This window comes from Felis catus, chromosome D1, assembly GCF_018350175.1.
Source record: "Felis catus isolate Fca126 chromosome D1, F.catus_Fca126_mat1.0, whole genome shotgun sequence".
NCBI classification, from domain to species: domain Eukaryota; kingdom Metazoa; phylum Chordata; class Mammalia; order Carnivora; family Felidae; genus Felis; species Felis catus.
The window spans coordinates 57,102,684-57,123,667 of NC_058377.1; the positions used below are offsets into that span (position 1 = coordinate 57,102,684).

General features: G+C 44.4%; 1 protein-coding gene across 10 annotated transcripts in view; it reads right to left on the reverse strand.

The window, feature by feature from the left end:
• Positions 1 to 534: 534 nt before the first annotated feature.
• Positions 535 to 20,984, reverse strand: part of NEU3 (neuraminidase 3) — a 31,495-nt gene continuing 11,045 nt past the window's right edge. For 2 of the 10 annotated variants that reach the window (XM_045038740.1, XM_023239433.2), the window contains 3 exons: positions 15,327 to 15,445; positions 10,582 to 10,793; positions 535 to 5,340 (listed from right to left, as the gene is read on the reverse strand). In XM_045038740.1, the coding sequence (XP_044894675.1) occupies positions 4,261 to 5,340; positions 10,582 to 10,793; positions 15,327 to 15,445 (1,411 nt within the window). In that variant the 3' untranslated portion in view covers positions 535 to 4,260. Of the gene's footprint in view, positions 5,341 to 10,581; positions 10,794 to 15,326; positions 15,767 to 15,814; positions 15,851 to 20,984 lie in introns of those variants that run through there. The other 8 variants (XM_045038743.1, XM_023239434.2, XM_045038741.1 and 5 more) reach the window with 6 other exon arrangements.

The following is a 20,984-nucleotide window of genomic DNA, read 5'->3' on the forward strand; positions in this document are numbered from 1 at the left end:
TTACTGTGTAATACACAATCTAACCAGTTATGGTAATCTCTGCCGTTTCCCCCCACCCCTGCAATAGGCAAGTAACTATGTTCCAGTGACAATGTGTACAATACAAAGATAATTTTTTTGTATTTTTTTTAAGGTTTATCTATTTATTTTTGAGACAGAGACAGGGTAAGCGGGGGGGGGGGGGACGAGGGGGAGACAGAGAGAGAGAGAGAGAGAGAGAGAGAGAGAGAGAGAATCTCAAGCAGGCTCTGCACTGCCAGCACAGAGCTCAATGCGGGGCTCAAACCCAAAAAACTGTGAGATCATGACCTGAGCCGAAACCAGGAGTCGGATGCTTAACCAACTCAGTCACCCAGGCACCCCAAGTACAAAGATTATTAGTAAAGCTTTCTGAAAGTAAAAGTCCTTAGGAAAAGCAAGAAAAGTCCTTAGGAAAAGTCAAATCCATTTTTCAAAAGAAGTTGGGTACAAACTAGACAGAAGTATTAGGATAATCATCTCACTGTTCGACAACAACAAAACAAACAGCAGTCATCGGAATTAGGCTCTTTATTCATGTTCTTTGTTTCAGAGTCCTGGTAGTTTCTATGGTACGGAGGGCACTTCTGGCACTTGGTATCACGGAGCCAAGACGTGCTCAGACCACACTGAACCAGAGCACCCCCCCTCTGACAGGCAGTTATAGACACTCCAATCAGGGACAGAAGGGAAATACCACTGAAATGACAACCCCAAGTCAAGGCTTAGCTTCAGTCTTAGGCTGTCATCCTGGGACATCCGGGCTGACCTGGAAGCAAGCCAGCATAGAGAAGACTAATTTAGAGTGAGTGCTCAGCAAGTTTAGAACACTATCCAATCTACAGGGGATACAGTATGCTTCTCCCTGTGGGGGAGCTTGCCCTGGCCTTGTCTCTTATCTCCAGAAGGCCAAGGATCTTTGACTCATTTATTCCTTCAGTGAAACTTTACTGCTGTCTGTTCTGTGCCAGGCTCTGTGACAGGCCCCCGTGCCGGGTGCAGAGGACAAAGAGAAGAATCGGACACAGTCCTTACCTTCAGGGAATTCAGAATATAATAGAAAAAGCATATATTTCTAAAGCAACCATTGTGATTCAAGGTAAAAAGCACAGAGGGAGGATTCATAGAGCCTTGGCCCTCAAGGAATTCAGAGCCTCGCAGAGGCCTACAGGGCACAACAACAGAAATACATGGCAAGCTGTGGTGATGACCAAAGGGAGGCTTCCACTGTGCACTCTGGCAGCACAGGAGAGGATGGCATGACATCTACTGACTAATGCAGTGGGGAAAACTCACAGCCTACTGAAGAAGCCTGAGCAGCCTAATCTGGCTGAAATGGAAGCACTGAATCCTACTACCCTGGAAAGGAGGCTGCGCAGCCTTAGGCTGACCTCTATGGGTCCCTCGGGCTACCCAACAGACAGGGTGCCATGTCTCTGATCTGTGGCTGCAGTTGCATGATATCCCATGGATACGAGGGGGGATAGGTGACCAGGATAAACAGGTCCAAATATAGCATCCAAATCATTTCTTCTTCACAGAGGCCTCCACCTACACCATCTCTCCAGCCTCTGTCTCTATCTGTGCCACATTCTCTCTCTTCCTTAAGGTGCCAGGACTCCTACCCTGCTGCTCTTTTGCTTCAGAACCACCACTGCCCACTCTGTTCCTCTCCCTAATCCTCATTCTGGATTACTTCTGTAATTGGATTACAAATGTCGGATCACTCAACCCTCTTTTCTTGCTATTCCTGAAATATACACACAGGCCCTTTGCCTATGAGGAGTTTCACTGCTAATCACTAAGGAGAAGCAAACATGAAGCAAAGGGGAAGGAGAAAGGGAAGGGCAATTCAGAGATGGAGAAGACATCCAATGAGTGCTGGTACTGGACGGCTGTGGTCCACACTGGCATGTGACTGAGGTCCCTCCTTGGATGGTTCCAAAGAAGTCTTGATATTTTCATTTTCTCCATCCCTTAGACCTTGTTGGAGAACGGAGCCACCCCCCTGTTCCCATCTATTTGGGGATGGTGTTCAGGAAAGCTTTGCAGAACAGGAAGTTTCTACTACTACTCAGGAGAGGGTTGCCCTTCCCCAGCTCCTCCCTATACCAGCAGGTCTGTCACCCCCTCCACTGCCATCTCGACAGAGGTCTTCTCTGACAGTGGGATTCATATGAAGGAGAGATAAGTATTCATTACCCCACCCAACAACTGGCAGCCCTACATGCCAGACAAAATGTAGACACCCTTTAGCAGGCGATGAAGAGCCACACATAATTTTCAACCAGGGAATGTCAATAGGAAGCACCTTACATTATGCAAGGCTCTCAAGAATATTTAGGTAAATGTACAAATGAGTGAGTGAATGATCATAACTGTGTGCTGGGAGAATAACTTTGACAAATGGCTGAGAGGCTAAGGGAATCTTAAGAAGTCACTCTAAGCCATGGACTTAAGCCATATGCAGGAGTAGGTGAAGTTAATCTCTGCTTTCATCCTGCACGACTCTTCCCCATAGGACTGGGGCAACCGCCAACCCCTAGCCTCCTAGGCTATGCTCCAAGACTAACACTTGCTCTCTGGGCCATTACTCAGCACCAAATATAGTTCTCTGATACAAGGTATTTTTCTCCTAAAATAGGGAGGAAAACCAAGTATCTCATGATAGAATTTCTGTTACAATAATAGGCTATGGGGAAAGAATCTAAAATAAGAACAACCAATCTGGTATCATCTGAGAGACCCACCACTGGCAAAGTTTAGCCCCAAACCTATCAGACAAAGAGGCAGCCCTACTCCACAAACAGTATTTGTAGCAGGTCCAAAAAAAGAGGCCTGATTCAGAGGTCTGAGGTCCAGAGACCTTCCTAATGGTCTTCCTAAAGACATCCTCCATGGGTAAAGAAGTGGCTAGGCCAGAACAACATTCTGAGAAAAATGGGCCTGGGGGAAACCCAGAAGCCTGGTCAAGCCCTGGGGCAGATGACTCCAAGCACAAAGAAGATGCAACTAAGACAATGACATCAAGAGCTACCATCACCTCAACTTAAAGCCCAACATCTACAAACTAGCTGCATTGATCTTCCTGAATTTTCTCCCACTTCTAGCCCCATAAACTGTGAGCTCCTTGAGGGCAGAGACCATGGGAAATTCTGTCCAATACTTTAAAGTCCTAATCCATGTCCTTTTCTCATCAGGAACCATCCTAGTAAATGAACTTCAGGTTCCTCTTCCATAAAAGTAATGCCATCAGAAACAATATGTGCACCTGGGTGGCTCAGTTCGTTGAATAACTGACTTTGGCTCAGGTCATGATCTCACAGTTTGTGAGTTCGAGCCCCGTGTTGGGCTCTGTGCTGACAGCTCAGAGCCTGAAGCCTGCTTCAGATTCTGTGTCTCCCTCTCTCTCTGCTCCTTCCCTGCTCATGCTCTGTGTGTGTGTGTGTGTGTGTCTCAATAATAAATAAATGTTAAAAAAAAAATAAAAAAAAATATGTGCCATTATCAAGGGCCACTGGCATTGAGCTTCTCATTTTCTCCTTAGGGAGTAAGCATTCCAGATAAGGAAGGAAGATTGAACACAGCTGCAAAGCTGGAGAAGGTAGGTGACCTCATGATCCTACTGTTTTGCCCAATTCCTCTAGGACAGAGAACCTATAGAGTTCTAAACATGATTAAAAGGGTGTGTGTGTGTGTGTGTGTGTGTTTGTTATTAAGAACAGAACAAAACATCCAGATCTTCCTTCGTGCCAGAACACCTGCTTGTAGCCTCACACCTGGATGAGTGGTGAGTCATTGGAAATGATGAGTCCTCTGACTTCCCTTTTGAGATCAGAGTCTGCTACGGAGCCAGCATTTGCTGATCATGGAGCATGCAGACACTCTGTCTTTCCTAGAAATGAGAAGAAGAAAAATCCCAGAACCAATCCTCTCATTTTACAAATGGAGACCTGACGCCCAGAGAGTTCAGGTGATATGTTCAACATCCCTCAGCAAGCCAGTGGCACAACCAGGACCACATCATGGTTTCCCAACTCATAGTTCTTTCCACTGTAGTAGCTATGGAAAATTTTTCATTTTGCTCCTTGGAGGAGAAGGAAAAAAGGTAGGGAGCACAATATTAAGTTTTTGGATTCTCTGTAGGCTTCAATAACTTCTGTTAACCTGGCCTCCATTATCCTGGCTGTGGTTGCCTTCTGTGGTTTCCTTTCCATGGAAAATTGGGTCCTAAGTCAGTTTTTAGCTTTCAATTGGCTCAGGGTTCTTATCAGGGCTGGTGAAGTCCCCATGCACATGGCTCAGGATCTCTCGGTCTGTAAACAGGCGGAAGGCAATCTGCTCACACTCTCGCTTGGTCCCACATTCAAACAGACACCCAAACAAGCCCTCCTTTTCCAAAGCAGCCAAATCAGAGTAGCCACAGGGCCCGCAGTGCAAGATCCAGGGGTGGGACCAGCAGGCAGCATCCAAGGGGGTCTGATTGAGGTAGATGCCTAAGTTGACCCTCCGCTTCTTACAGGTTGGGTGTGAGTACAAGAGCCATGATTCAGACAGTGTTCCAGCTTCTTGCTCTAGCCTTAGTGATCTGTCCAGTAGAGGGCTCTGCTGAATGGTAGAAGCATCTTTGCCATTAGGGTCCTGGCACCCACGTAAGATCTCCGGGGGCCGGAAACTCACCACACTGCCTTGGCAGCCATGCGGGGGCTCACAGAGCTGTCGGCTCAGGGCTAGTCTCTGAAAGCATTCACCACGGTCATCGCTGAAAGCCTCCGCCCGGCACCTGTTTGGTGTCCGGGCACTGCAATACAGCACGGGGTTGCCACCCCTCCCAGTCACCTCTGCCACTTCGCACTCCACTGTTGCCATGGGCTGAATGAGCCTGCCGTGGTGCCATGTGGCCCCTAGGTCATCACTGTAGATCATCAGGGAATGAGGCTTGGCTTTACATGGTAGCCGGAAGCAAAAGAACCAGTAAGGAATGTAGTAGGCATATGCAGGGATGACCAGCCTCCCCGACTGTAGCTGGATGCCATGACCTGGGCCCACAGCGAATGTGGCCCAACGCTTCACCTCTGCACCAATAACCTCTTCAGTCAAGTCCCTCACCTCGCTCCATGAACAGCCAGTGTCTCGACTGCAGATGAAGCAGAGGCGGGCTGCATTCCTGCCTGACATGATCTGCTGACGCTCGGTGACGTGGCCTCGCACACAGATGAAGAATAGGTATACACAGCCGCTTTTCTGCTCCCACACAGGACAAGGGTTCATGGTCCGATGCCCAGGTAATGTGGCTTCCATCAGTGGCTTCAAAGGTCCCCACTAGACAAGGGGAAGGGGGAGAGAGCAGGAGTGAGAGACTAATAGGAATACATGAGGCTCATTAAAAGCATTAGTCTTTTTCAGTGATAAGAAAGAAATGATATTAAAATCTATGAAATCATGAAGGCTCAAGTATTCACTAAATTCTCAAACATTACAGGATGATTTATAAGGCTGGGAAGAGGCAATGCTAGATATTGTATAAGCCGTCCCCTCTGTCTAGAACACTTCCTCACTTTGTCTAGATGCCCAATTCACCCTCCAAACTCAAAAGTCCCCTCCTTTGTAAAGCTTTCTATGAACTTCCTCTGCTCCCTCCTCTCACCAAAGCAACTGGTAGCTTCCTCTTTGTACACACAGAAGAGTTATAGAACTTATTATATAATAATCATCCTTTTTTGTGTGACTGGCTCCCTTCCTAGATTATGAGTCTTTTGAGGAGGACCCAGCACATGACAGGAGCTAAACAAATATTTTTTAAAAGAAAGAAAAACCAAGAAAAGTAGAAGGAAGTAGAAAAAAAAAGAAAAAGAAAGGAAATGAAGAAAAGTAAAGCAAGGTGGACAAATATGAAATTTAGGCAAATAAAGGGAAATTTAAAACAAAGAGTTTTTCCTTCCTCTACTATCCTGGGGAGGCAATTCATAACACTGGCATTAAAAACTCAAGCATGGAGTCAGAGATACCTAGTTCAAACCAGCCTTCATCACTCATTGTGTGACCTCAGGCAAGTTACTTGAACGTACTTTACCTCAAATTCTTTATCAATGAAGTGGAAAATGTAACAACATACTCACACAGGAGTTGCTGTAAGGCTAAAATGAGATAATGCCTACTCAGACATATTACAAAGAAAGGCCTAATCTCCTTAATAGATTTTTAAAACTGTATTATAAATTGGTAAAAAAAAAAAAAAAATTCCAGAAACCCATCTGAAATGGGCAAAGAGGAAGACCAGACAACTCACAGAAAGAGGAAAAAAACAACAAAAACATGTGCAACCTCACACATAAAACAGAAAAGCAAATTAAAATTAAAATTGATGTAGTACCTTTCATCTAACAAACTGGCAACGGCATAAACTTTGACAATATTCTGTTGGCAAAAATGTGAAGAAACAGGTACTCTCTTATATGGACCAAAGTGTAAAATGCTTCAACATTTATGTAGGGCATATCAAAATTCCAGATGCATTCATCCTTTCCCAGCATGCCTAATTCTGGGAATTTATCCTAAGGTATATCTGCTCATCAAATTAAGTATATACAAGATTACTTACTCACTGTGGCATTGCTTGGAAAAGCAAAATATCATGAACCCAAATATTCATCAACAGGGGACTGGTTACATGAACACACAATGCAAGAGATGCAAAAAGAAAAAGGAAGGCCTCTACACCTTGAGATGGAAAGATCTCCCTAACATATTGTTAAATGAACAAAGCAAAGTACAGACCAGTGGATGCAGCATGCTACTTTTTGCATCAGAAATATGGAGGAAAAGGGCTTCCTGTAACAGCGACCTAGGTAATTTGAACCAACATTTCCATTGAGACTGGAGACGACAGATAAAATATTAAGACAAAAACATCTGGCTAAAAGCATCAGGGAGGAAACAAGACAATGAGGAATTATAGGCCAAGAACTGAGAGAAGTTCATTCAGAGAGGTTGGCCTGGTATTTCAAGTCCTTTTTCCTCTCAGGGTATCTCTGCTAATTCTCAAAGAGATAACTGAAAAGCTGAGAAGCTGAACAATTTGTTTGACAGCCTTATGGGGCTAGGAGGACAAAAATTTGGGGCCCTGGTAAACCCCCATGCTTTAAGATGGAACTTTAAAGAGCTAAATGCAGAGCAAGGGTGAAACTGAAGTAGACTAGCCTTCACAACCACCACTCTAGAAAACTGGCTGGCATTATCTCCTGAAGGGGAACATAAACATACCCTATGATCCAGTAATGACATTTCTAGGCATAAGTCCAGCAAAAATGCATGCACGTATTAGCAAAAACATGTACAAGAATACTCAGAGAAGCCTGTACACAACAGTTCAGATAAACCTCAAAAATACTGAACAAAAGAAGCCAAACATAAAGAATAAAGATTAAAAACAAGCAAAACTAAACTCCAGAGCTATAAATAAGGATAGTAATTATCTCTGGGAAAGAGAGGGGGCATAAGAGAAGGTTCTGAGGTACTGGTAGTATTCTATTTCTTGAGCTAAGTGATGAGTCCACAAGTGTTGGCTTTGTCAGTTCACAGAGCAGACATCCATGTTTTGTACATTTGACATTTATGTTATGTTTTCTACATATGTGTTACCACTCCACATTATAAACATTTTAAAGAGGAGTATTGGGGTGCCTGGGAAATCTTGTCACACACTACAACACAAATGAACTTTCAGGACATTATGCTCAGTGAAATAAGCCAATCACAAAAAAACACACCTACTGTATGATTCCACTTACATGAGGTATCCAAAGTATCTAAAAACTCATAAAAACAAGGAAGAATGGTGGTAGCTAGCAGATGGGGCAGGGGGAAACGAGGGTTGTCCAAAGAGTATAAAGCAGCAGTCTCGATGAAAACGTTGCAGAGATTTGTTGCACCACAATGTGCCTATAGTTAACAAAACTGCAATGTACACTTAAAATGGTTAAGATGGAAAATTTAGGTATATCCTACTACGATTAAAAATTTTTAAATGCTTATTTATTTTTGAGAGGGAGAGAGACAGTGTGAGCGGAGGACGGGCAGAGAGAGAAAGGGAGACACAGAATCTGACATAAGTTCCAGGCTCCTAGCTGTCAGCACACAGCCCGATGCAGGGCTCGAACTCACAAACCATGAGGTCATGACCTGAGCCGAACTCGGACACTTAATGACTGAGCCACCCAGGAGCCTCGATCCTACTACAATTTAAAAAAATTTGGGGGGGGGGGCACCTGGGTGGCTCAGTCGGTTGGGCATCCAACTTCGGCCCAGGTCATGATCTCGCGGTCCATGTTTAAATAAACATTAAAAATTTTTTAAATAAAAAATATATATAATGTATTTTTTTAAACCAGCAAACGTGAAAAAGATTAAGAGGTTTTAGCTGATGGTCTACTTAACATTAGTCAACTGTATTATGCAGCTGCCAAAAAAACAAATGCTACTTTATGTATTAAAAGACTGCATTAAAAGGATAAAAAACAGGATAGCCACCTCATTGCTGAGCTGGTCAGTCTATCCTTGGAGCCCTAAATTCAAAGGACCATTCTTTGAAAAAGGACACTGACATTCCAAATCAAATCCCAAAGACAGTAATCACAGCTTTCAAGGGCCCAGAAACGAAATCAAGACCGTGGTCTTAAGAGCCACTAAAAGAATGAAGCTGGCAAGCGCCCAAATCAAAAGACTCAGCATGTATGAATACTGCTTTTAGGTACATCAAAGAGCATTCTCTGGAAAAGGGACTTTCTATTATGTATAGATCGGATGTCCCAGAAGCTGGAACAAGACCAATGGGTAATTATAGAGAAGTACAGGTTGTCTCACTCCAAAAACAAAAGTTAACAGTTGCCACAGGATTAAGTTCCTCATCTGAGGAGTTGTGTAAGCAGATCCTTTATAGAAGATGACTAATGTTGAATTCCTACTATGCAATTGCTGTTATTAATTACATTTTATAGATGATGAAACAGAGAAGAGTCAAACGTCCCAGGTCACATGGCCAATAAATGGTAGGTCTTGCCTGACTCCAAAGCCATGTTCTTAACCCCTAAGATATTAGTAGCTACCAAGGGAATACAGAAGATCTCTTTACTGGGAAAGAAGCTAGGCTGATGATTCTTCTAACTTCAAGATTCTACAGCCAGATAAATCAGAGAATGGAAGGGATAAAATACAGAGAAGGGAGAATGAGTTCAAGTGGACACATCTGTGAACGTTTCTGAGGTTACACAACAAGCATGGTCCAGTAAAAAGTGCTCAACAGCCTAACTGTTTGCAATAGAAAGCAGGGCAACACGACCGCAGGCAATGCCTGTCCTGGAGGGAATAAAAAACTAGAACTCCAAGGTAGGCTGCCCCGCTGGGCCCCTCTGGAGGCCAATGATACAAGCAGAGGTGTGGTCCTAGGAAGCAGCCATGAGGAAGGCTCATGACAAGATGGGTGAAAGAGCAGGGACTGAAAGTTCCCTAAAGTAAAAATCATTCCCACAAGGAGATGTGAGCAAGTCATCCAGAGCAGAGACAAGGGTTGCTGGCAAGGCCCACATTCAGCAGAAAAGCATTTGCACTGTAATAGCAAAAAAAGAAAGAAGAAAAAAAAAAAAGTCATCCCTATAGAGGTAATGTTTTCATGGGGATATCTCCATGAGTAGAAAACCAGCAGGATTAGAGTGCCTATTATAAAGATATATATGTTTGTTTACAAAAGGCTCTCAAATCCATGGTCTCATCTGATCCTCAACCAGCTCTGCAAGAGAAAAGAAAAACGGGATCTGAAATAACCCTATACTCACAGGCCCAAGGGCAGCAATCATTCTTTGCTCTCGAAAAATGCAGTAAAAATGTGCTACTTAGGGGTAAGGGCTCCATCCCCACCTCTGCTGCTTAGTAGGTGTGTGTCTGAGGCAAACCACTGTTAATCCCATTTCCTCCTTTACGATGGGGATAGTATGCACCTCACATAAACCATGCAGAAGGGGGAGGATTGTTGTTATCCTTGCCCTCACCATCTGCTAGTTGTCTTGAACAAGCTACCTATCTCTTGGAATACCAGAATCCCTGATCAGAAAACTGGACTAACGATGCTTCCTTCCTTCCCTGGATGACTTATAAGAACAAAAGAAAATGTGAATGAAAAACACACCACATGTTAGCTGAATTTGAATGAACCGTGGAGGCCTCTGGAATCAGAGATGGAATTTAAAGCCTGTTTCTGCTGTTTTATTACAGCTATGTGACCGTGAGCAAAGTGGCAACCTCTCTGAGCTTCAGTTTCCCCATCTGCAAAATGTGACTGACAACCGTGCCTATGTCACAACAGAGTGGTTATCGAGAATCTAATGTGCACCTAGCACACAGGAAGTACTCAGTAAGTGAGAGCCGTTGCTTTTACTGTTTCTTTTTTTCTTCCTCATCTCCCACGCAGGGTTCTTCCAGCACAGATGGGAAAGGGCACAGGCCCTGAAGTGCTCTAAGCAATGTGGAGAGAGATTGAGGCTGAGAGCCAGATCTGGGATGAGGAGTCACCTGTACCGAGTGCCCAGTCCTCAACCCTCGCCTCAGCACCAGGTGGAGAGCATCCTCATCCCTGCTCGTGGAGCGCTTCTCTGCAAAGGCCAGGAAGGTGTGGGTGGGGGGGATGTAGAGCAGGGCTGGGATCCGGTAGGTGATCCCTCTCTTGTCTTCCTGCTGGAACAGAGGGCTGCTGAAGGAGCACGATGTCACTTCTTCCATGACCTCTGCAAGGATAGGAGGCAGCTAAATGTGGGGCCATACCCAAATGCTGGCCTGTGCACAAGTTCTGCTCTATCATTCTATTTCTGAAGATCACACACAGGGAGGCACGGATGTACTCAAACGTTTACTTTTTTGTCCAAAGGTAACACCATGGTCTCAATAGCACAAAGCAAGCAATACGCATGCTCATTGAACAAATCTATCCTCCACACTCTGGGGAAATCCTATGCAGCCTGTGTCAAGTATGTCTTTACGGAGATTCTTCATGGGCTGCTGCCAAGCATCCAGGGGTATTACCAGCCTGGGTGGTTTCCCATGTCAATTTCTGTGGAGGTTTTAGGCCATTCGGATAATATAAATATAAATCCAAATCCATATGAGGAAAAGCCTGTGGTTAAGAACTCTCTGGGGAAACTTTCCCCCTCTATTAGAGCCTAGGATAAGAGGCAATCTTTATCATCTCTCTGTGTCAGCAAAAAGAATTCTTTTTACCTAGTCCACCATACCAGCGGGTGCGGACTTTCAAGGGACCTAGTTTCACGCAGCGATCTTAGTTCCGCTACACCATGTGGGCCCACAGTTTCATCCACTGCAACAGCAGGTCTACTAAAGCCCAAACTTCTAGGTAAGTGACAGCAGCAAACATCCAGGGCGACTGAGGTCAGGTTAAGGGGCTAACTAGTCTGGTTTTCAGTTTACTCTTGGCTTCTAGGTCCCTGGGAATTTCTCTTACTTTCTTGCAATTTCAGCTATAAAGGACTTTGTTATATTTTATCTACAATGTTACAGGTTAGCTAGCCTGTCATAATGCTGAAAATGTAAGTCTGCAGGTACACTTCTCAAAGAAATCAGGGGTTCTACTGCTCAGAGGCCCAAAAAGGGAATCAAGCCAGACAGAAGCAGGCTTAGAATTTTTTTATCTTTCACTATCTGTCATTCAAACCCTTTCATATAAATCACTTGTAAAAATTATCAGACTATAAAAATGAGGCCCAGAAGGCCTTATTCATTTATTTAGTAAATACTTCTGGGTGCCCACTCCAAGTCAGGCCAAAAGGTAGGTGCTGAGGCGACAAAAAGGAATCAGAAGTCCCTGCCCACATCCAAGTGAGGGAGACAGACACACAGGGACAATTACAGTATCATGCAATAAGTGCCACATTAGAGGTCAACATGATAGCGCGCAGGAAAACAGAAAAAGGATCAGTCTAGATCAGGGCAGTGGAGGGTTTCTGGAGAGAAAAAAACTGAGTCAAGTGAACTCCTGCCTCATATCCTTATGCTCTGTGCCTAGAACATTCTTGTTTCACATAACCACAGAGTTCACTCCCTAAACTCCTTCAGCCCTGTTCCAATGTCATCTAATCTATGAGGCCTTTCCTGACAACTCCCCTGCCCCTCTCTATCCCCTCTGCTCTCTTCTCCATGCCACTTATCATCCAGATTATACTTGTTTAATATATACTACACAACAGAAGCTCCATAAAGGGCAGGGATGAGCCTGTTCTCTTCACTGCTACACCATTATACCTAGAACCATGCCTGGTAATTGATAGGCACTTGACGAATTATCTGTTGAATGACTGAATGAATGAGTGAGCTGGATCTTAAAGGATGAATAGCGAGTCAGCCAACTGAAGGGTGAAAAGGGCAGAGGGGGTGAATGTGAAAAGCCTACAAATGATAGAAAACAGTGAGCTGTGGGGACTGTCGACAGTGCAGCATGACTAGAACGGAGTGCAGAAGTGGGACTGAAGGGGTCAGCAGAATCCAGGTCCTGGGAGGCCTTGCTACCTTATTAGGGTGTTTATCCCACAGAGAGGGAGCCACTCAAGAGTTTTTGGCAGAGGAACGGCATGATCAAGTATGCATTTTAGACCAATCTCCCAGGTAGCCTGTGGGCAATAAACTGAAAGAAAAAGTTGCACTGCTTTTGGCCACAGGTGCCTAATGTCAATCAAGACAAACTTATCCAAAGGCATACCAATGATTCACTTGGTCACTTGTTTCTAACTTAAAGAAAGAAGAACCGTGACTCACTATCATGAGAGGAATGGGGAGTTAGCTTCCGGAGTCCAGAAGAAAAGCCTCCTCCCCTCACTCCCAATTCTGTGCTCTCAGTAGCAGAATTGAAAAGCAAGTGGGAATTGTCTTCTTCACAAAGTACTAGAGCACACCTCTCTCTCCTCAACTCAGGCTCTCCTGCCAGAGAAGGTCAGGGTCTCCTAAGTAAAGATCTGTCCTTGAGCCAAGCTGGCGTGATGGTTAAGAACATAGGATTAGGACCCCACTAGGACTACCTGACTTTGGGCATGTTATTTAACTTTCCTAATGTTTCAGGATCCTCATATATAAAATTCAGTAGAGTTGTTGAGAGAATTAAGCTAAAAATTAAAGTGGTTGTTACAGAGCCCATGCCATAGTATGAGCTCAATATATGGCAGTTATTGTTTTTAGACTGTCAATCACTACATATTCTACAGTTGACTGTTGGACAACACAGGGATTAGGGGTGCTGACCCCAACTCTGGGGGGGTATAAACTTTGTGTATCACTTTTGACTCCCCTCAAAACTACAAATAGCCTACTGTTGACTGGAAGCCTTACCAATAACATAAATAATTAACACATATTTTGTATGTATAGATGTATTATATACTGTATTCTTACAATAATGTTAGAGAAAAGAAAATGTTAAGAAAATCACAAGTTATAGAAAACACATTTCTAGTACTGTACTATATTTATTTTAAAAATGCTTCTTTAGGGGCGCCTGGGTGGCGCAGTCGGTTAAGCGTCCGACTGCAGCCAGGTCACGATCTCGCGGTCCGTGAGTTCGAGCCCCGCATCAGGCTCTGGGCTGATGGCTCGGAGCCTGGAGCCTGTTTCTGATTCTGTGTCTCCCTCTCTCTCTGCCCCTCCCCCGTTCATGCTCTGTCTCTCTCTGTCCCAAAAATAAATAAAAAAACGTTGAAAAAAAAATTTAAAAATGCTTCTTTAAGTGAAACTGCAATTCTAAGCTGTGTTGTTCAAGGATCAAGGGTAGTCTTATTCCTTGAAACCTGTGGATGGTGATGATGATGATGATGATAACACAACTCTCTTTCTTAAAAGTATTTAAATCCGTCTACGCCTCTGGGAAAGATTGTATTTAAACTTTCATGTGCCCACACATTAATTACAAGCGAATACCACACTATTAATGATCAGTTAACACATGATTATTAGTTCACACCCATGAATTCCCTGGGTGATAATAATAAAGCAAAGAATAGGCATGGAGTGGGGAGGAGCAACTAGGAAAAAGGAGAGGGAGAGGTAGTGGAGACAGCACCAAAGCGGAAGCACAGCTTCTCATATGGGGCTTGATTCACATCCCATCTATACTTCCGTGTGACCTGGTGCTAGTCACTTAATCTCTCTAGGTCTTGGGACTCCTATGCTTGTAAAATGTAGATAATACCTATATAAGATGACCAATATGAAGAACTATTCAAAAGTGCTTTATAAACTTTAAAGCACTATATAAGTAAAAATATTAAAACTTTCGATGTCTTCACAATTTCACTTATGGCTTTGTTATCACTATAACAATTAGAATCACTATCATTAACTTTTTGTTAATTATGGTTATGTTGATCATGGTGACGACAGTGGTAAGCAGCATAGACGACTCTGGCACTGAAACCCAAACTTTCACACAAACCATATACTGGGAACTAAGGATAGAGAAGGATTAGATACAGTTCTGCTTTGGTGTTGTTCATGTTAGCAGAGAACTCAAGCTATTAATTGCTACTTCATATAATCCTCCCTGCTCTCTTACTGGGAGAGAGTATAGTGTAGCCTGGACTTTGAAGTGTAATGTGCTTTGACACTTACTAGCAAGTCATTTTATCTCTGAGTCTCTTTTTTCTGACTTGTAATGAGGATAATGCCACCTATTTCTCAGCATAAAAGAACAACGCAATTCCAAAGACTCCAGTTAATTCAGTGCAGCAGGCAGCCATCAGTGAACCCCAGAAAGAGGCCTCCCTAACTCATTTATTTATTCCTAACAATTAATATTTAAAAAGCACCCATCCTTTGTCAGGCCTGTTGAGATCCAGCACTCCAAATCCCTCTCATTGTACACATGGGAAAACTCAGGCCCTCGGAGGGGAATAAGCTTATATTAGGCCACTTAAGTTAGTAGCAGCAAGCCTGGACCAAGATTCAGGTCTCCTAAGTTGCAGCTCGGGACTCTCTACAACCCATACAACCCTTTCTGGTAAGGGCTGCCCCTGGCTCGGTTCCCTTTCATCTCTAAAATGGTAATTCTACGGTTTAGGTTTGGCTTCGTTGGAAGGAAAACAAAAATAGACTAGCCAAGAATACTCTCTGGCCATGTCTGAATTCCTGGCCCACTGGAGGGCTCTGACTCAATATTCCCCTCAGACTGGATTTCCTAAGCCCAGGCGGTGCCGCCGAACCTGTCCCCACACTCAGAGTGCCCCACTTTTCGGGGATCTCTGCAATGTCGCAGCCCCGCTCACCTTCACGGGACCCCAGCTCCTCCATCTCTCTCGGAGCAGAGCTGGGTGCCGGGCAGCTCTCAGGTCTCGGACACCGAAGCGCGGGAGAATGAACCACGCAGGGGGGAGAGGGAGAGAGACTGCGGAAGACACGGAAGCAACACGAAAACTGAAAAAAAAAAAGGGCGACACGGCCACGGAGAGAAGGAAACACCGACAGACCCGGACGTCCAGACTACCCAGCCGGGAAGCCAAGGCGAGGACGCGCGGAGGCGGCAGCCGGCCGGCGTTTGGACCCGCAGTTGGCCGCTGCCCAGAGTCGGCCCCGCCCCCCATGGGACGGGCGCTGGCGAGGCCCCGCCCCCTCGCTGCCCCGCCGCCACAGTCCTTTCTCTCCCGCGCCCCTAGCCCAGTCCCAGACACCGTGTGGACCTGCCCCTTGCTCTCCCCGACCACCACCAGCTCCAGCTTAGCCCCGAGATTGGCTTTGGCTCAGGCCCTGGCCCTACCTCTGCTCCCGTGGGCCGGGCAGCAACCTGGCTCCGCCCCCCACCCTTCCATTTCCTCCCCCTTCATCCCTCCCCTCAGTCCCCTTGCCCCACGCTCGTATCTATTGGTTGCCTGTCAGCTCATAGGTATCACCGCCTAAAATTTCCCCGAACAGCCTGGGAGTCCAGCAAAGGTTCCGGCCCGCAAGAAAGAACTCCACAAAAAGAACCAGAGATCCAGCGCATTAGACGAACCCCTCCCCCCTAAAAAAATTAAAATTATATGTTATTTTATACGTGTGTACATGATTATATGTTGACAAAATAATAGTTTTATAATCCACTGAATAAAAACCCATGAGTTCATATTGACATAATTCTATAGAATTCCAATTAATAAATGTGGACTCTGCTCAGACAATTTGAACACAATATAGCTTATTCTCAACACCTGCTTTTCTTCTGAGTCTGGAATTTTGGTACATGCCAGGCAGAGGGCGCAGACATACCAGTCCCCAGATTCCCTAGGCAGAAACATGGTGCACATGCTGCATTTTCCTTGCTGGGGGAAAGTGTGCTTAGTGCAACCCCTCAGGAGAAGGAGAGAGCATACGAAATACACATGGATTCCTTCAGACTCCACTTGGGTCTTTTTCTCTTATGATCCAATGTGTCTTTACTACATTGCTGTAATAAAGTTGCTGTGAGTGCAACTATTAGGCTGAGTCCCATGAGTCCTTCTAGTGAGTCTATGAACCTAGGGGTGGTCTTGGGAACCCTTAACCAAATACCATATATAGTTTTAAAACTTGTAAAACAATACCATATAGTGTTGAAGAAAATGCATAGGAATAATAAATACTAAATTCAGGGGAGTAGTTACTTCTGAGAGTGCAGGGAGTAGGACATGATTAAGGATACCCAAGGGACTAATTTTTTAAGGTGGTTCATTTTATTATTCTGTAAACCTTATTATTTGTCTAAAACATTTGTTTTTAAAGATTGGCTCCCACAAAGTCCTAGGGCTCTTCACCCAGACTTCTCCAAACTCACAATCACCAATTCTGTAGATCAATCACCAAGTCAATTTTAGAAAAATATCTAAAGCTAATGCCAGATTTCTGTCAATTCTTTGACTGGTGGTCTTGGTCTTATGCCTGAGACAGTGAGTTGCAATCTCTATATTTGGAGGCGATAAGATCTTGGCTCAAATCCAGACTTCCCACTCCCTACCTCAGTGACCTTGGCAAGTTATTTAACTCCTGTGCCTCAGTTTTCTCATCTGTAAAATGGGCACTCTTGGCACTCATCCTCATTCATGGCTCAAATGAAACAAGTTTCACTTCCTGTAACCTCCTAGGCCTCCATGTTAAAATAGTTACTCCTCTTCCAACCATCACAGTACCTTACACATCACTTCTGATGAATTTTGTTTGCCACTCTATTGGCCACCCTGATTAATCTGACAGAAATGGGACTTAATCCATCCTAAAAGGATAGTATCAACAAAACTCCAAGCAACAGGATGAGACCAATCTACAAAACTGACCTTACCCATACCCAAGGGCCAGGGCTCAACTAGGTAGAAAAACAAACAACATAAAAAAAATAAAAAAATTAAAAAAAAAAAAAAACCCAAGAAAACCAACCAACCATAAGCCATCAAGGTCTGCTTTAGAAAGCTGGGTGCCATTCTCTTATATCTGTATTGACCTTAAACCCGGCCTGAGGCATTAATCTGGGTACAGAGAATGTATTAGTGTTTGCAGACTCTACCTGGGCCCACAAGGAAGTCAAGGGCAATTCTATCATCCATAACCACATTGGCCAGTGAACTGAGGCCCACCCAAATGCCTTCCAGGGCTGAGGTGGTATCATTGTTGCCTTCAGCTAAAGTCAGGGATGAATTTCATATCAACATTTCAAACAGGATGACCCTCAAGATAGGATAACTTCTTGCAGAACGTGCATAAATAAATCAGCCAACCCTCCGGGAAGTTCCCCTATGTAACCAAAGGCAGCTTCATCTTGGAGGAATTTCTACAGTCATCTGAGGGCTACATGATCTAATGGTGGTTCTTCTTTAAACACTTGAAGGTTGCTTATGACCCTCCCTACGGAACAAGGCACGATGTTTTCAGGGAGGGGGCAAGTTAATGCCTGACTTCCACATAGAAGGTATAGTCCTGAGGTCATATGTGATACCCCTGTTTACAATTGTTGGGACCTCCTAACTGGGACCTATTATCAATTAGGGGACACAGGTTGACAGTGTCACTAATGAGGCCTCCTGGTACCTGGTAGGCTTCAGAGTCCCCATCCACTTAAGTATGATTGAAACCAGGCCTTATTGTTGGAAAGACGGTCTGATGGCAGTTGGCCCAAACTGTCCCATATGTCCACACCAACAGTGAGGTGGCATTTGTCCACCCCCTAAGGAAACAGCAATAGCTACAAGAATGGGGGTGACGGAGACATGTAGAGGTTGTGCATTTTACAGAGAGGAATAGGAGCTGCAAGTGCACCTGATGTTTCCGATAGACTTCTCAGTAGGTTAAAGGGAATGACTATCAAATTGTGGTCAGAGCCATCTAGTGGGGGATGTCAAACCAAGTAGTCAGTCAAGTTTATGGAGTTTGCAACAGCTTGGTAGAATCGTAGTAGGCCATTTTCCTTTCAGAGAAAGGCTCTAGAGGTGACTCTTTTTCCAAATGTCATGATCTAGGACCATGTCAAACCAACGAGAGAATCCAAGCGCCTGAAACAGAATTCAATGAGAACCAGAATTCAATGTGACTAGGCTGCCACCTGGAAGTTGTAGTAACAAGGTGGGCCTGGGGAGGCTGTTAGGGCAAATATAACATCATGCCTAACAACGGTCAGGGCTGAAAACAGAATTTTCAGGATAAATCTACACAACACTCTCCAATCCCTCTCATTTTGATCATTACACCATAAGCAGCTATGAGAGTTAATTTTATGCATCGATTTGACTGGGACACGGGGTCCCCAGATATTTGATTAAGCATTATTCTGGGTATGTCTGAGGATGTTCCTTGATCAGATTACCATTTGACTCAGTAGATCCAGTAAAGCAAACTGCCCTGTCAAAAATAGGTGGGTTTCATCCAATCTGTTGGAAACCTGAATAGGACAAAAGTTGGGGTAAAGGAGAATTCACTCTATCTGCCTGTCTTCAAGCCAGGAAATGAGCCTTTTCCTCCTCCTGAACTGGAACTTATACCATCAGTTCTCTTGGTCCTTAGGCCTTTAGATTCAGATTGGAACTACACCACAGGCTCTCCCGATCTCCAGCTTGCCAAGAGCAGATCCTGGGACTTTTCAGCCTCCATAATCACGTGACCCATTTTCTTATAACACATCTCTTTATATATTCATGAACATATTCATTCTTTTTTTTCTGGAGAATCTTAGTACTGCAGTAAAGACAAAGTGACCACTTTCTGGGGACAGCCACATTCAGTGGCCAAACTGCTTTACAAAGGTGTATTGACCAGGACAAGGTAAGTGAAGTAGCCAGAAATCTTGTGACTGTAGGCTGTTTTTTCAGTAGGCTGTCCCAACATTCAACAATAGTCGATGCCTGTGGATGGAGGAGTGGAAAGTCAATCAAATACTTTGATTATCAGCCCTCTGCTATTGAGTGGTTTTCACAATAAAGATTCACCACTGTCAGAATGTATGTGGTCAAGGAAAACAAAATCATGAGACAGATTAGTTCCAAGATCAAAACAGGGTAGAGTTGGCTGATTGACTAGAACAGCAACACTGTAACCTGAAAAAGTATCCTGTTGAAGCACTATTGGTAACCTCAAGAGGGAACCAAAGGCCTGACAGAGTTAGTCAGCCAGAAGTGGATAGAGGCCATGCCTGGGCTATGTGGCTTCACTCATGGCTAGACTAACAGGACTTTTTTTTTCTTTTTTTAATGTTTATTTATTTTGACAGAGAGAGAGAGAGAGAGACAGAGCATGAGCAGAGGAGGGGCAGAGACAGAGACATAGAATCCTAAGCAGGCTCCAGGCTCTGAGCTGTCAGCACAGAGCCTGACGCGGGGCTTGAACTCAAAGACTGCGAGATCATGACCTGAGCTGAAGTCGGAGGCTCAACCGACTGAGCCACCGAGGTGCCCCTAGACTAACAGGACTTTTAACAGGAGTCACAAACCTGGCATGTAGTGGTAGCCTCTGCACCAGAAGCATAAAACTTTTACTCTGTGCCCAGGCTATGATGGTGCATGTAATGTCGTATCTGGTATGATGATGGATACAGGCAATGATGGTGGCAATCTGAGTGGTTACAGGCTCCGTCAGCAATTTGATTCCAGTTGGTCTTCAGTGAATAAGCCCCCACTGTGAGCATCTACATGAGTGATCCAGACACTTCAACTAATAGCTGCAATTCATTTTTAGTTTGTGGCCCCCAAGAGTGTCTTTAATCTGACAGTCTATGTCTGCCAAGTGATAGACCATAGCCCGAGTCAGTAAAAATATAACATGTTTGGTCTCTAAGGAATGCTTAGGACGAGGGTCATAGCCTTCAATTCAGCCCATTGTGCTGACCAGCCTTTACTGTAGTCAGTTTCCAGAAACATCACTTGACATTGACAGCTCTTAACTTAGCTGGACCATAAGTGAACCAGGCTCAGGCATCTGACTGGGAAAGTCTCTGTAATCAAGGGCCCTTTTGAGCCAGTGGCTTTGCTTCAGGCAGCTGAGTCTTGGAATACAGTCTTTCCAAAGGAGTGGGTATCACTTTTTCAAGTAAAACTAAGATGGGCAGCGGCTGCATCCCCAAAATGCATCATTTCCATTTGACTAGGGAAGGCTGTTGGGCTTTTTGTTAATTTCAAGTTTGAGTTCGTGTAACCCAAAGTGGGGATGTTAGGCCAGGTACCAGGCTTCTACAGGTCGGACGTCATTTCAACAATAGCTCAGTAGTAGCCTCCCAGCTGTCCAACTTTTTCAAAGGGTGTACTTGGTGCCTGCAAAGGATACGTGGCACTGCTATATTAGGAAATGGGCTGAGTACTCCAGCAGTCACCAAGTTCTCACCTAACTAAAGCTGTTGATTTTCCGTTCTCACCTCTTAGGATTCTGTATTTTGTTATGCTACTCAAGAGGAAACAGGAATCACTTCTCTATAAGCAGTAGTCCCTGAATAGGAGACT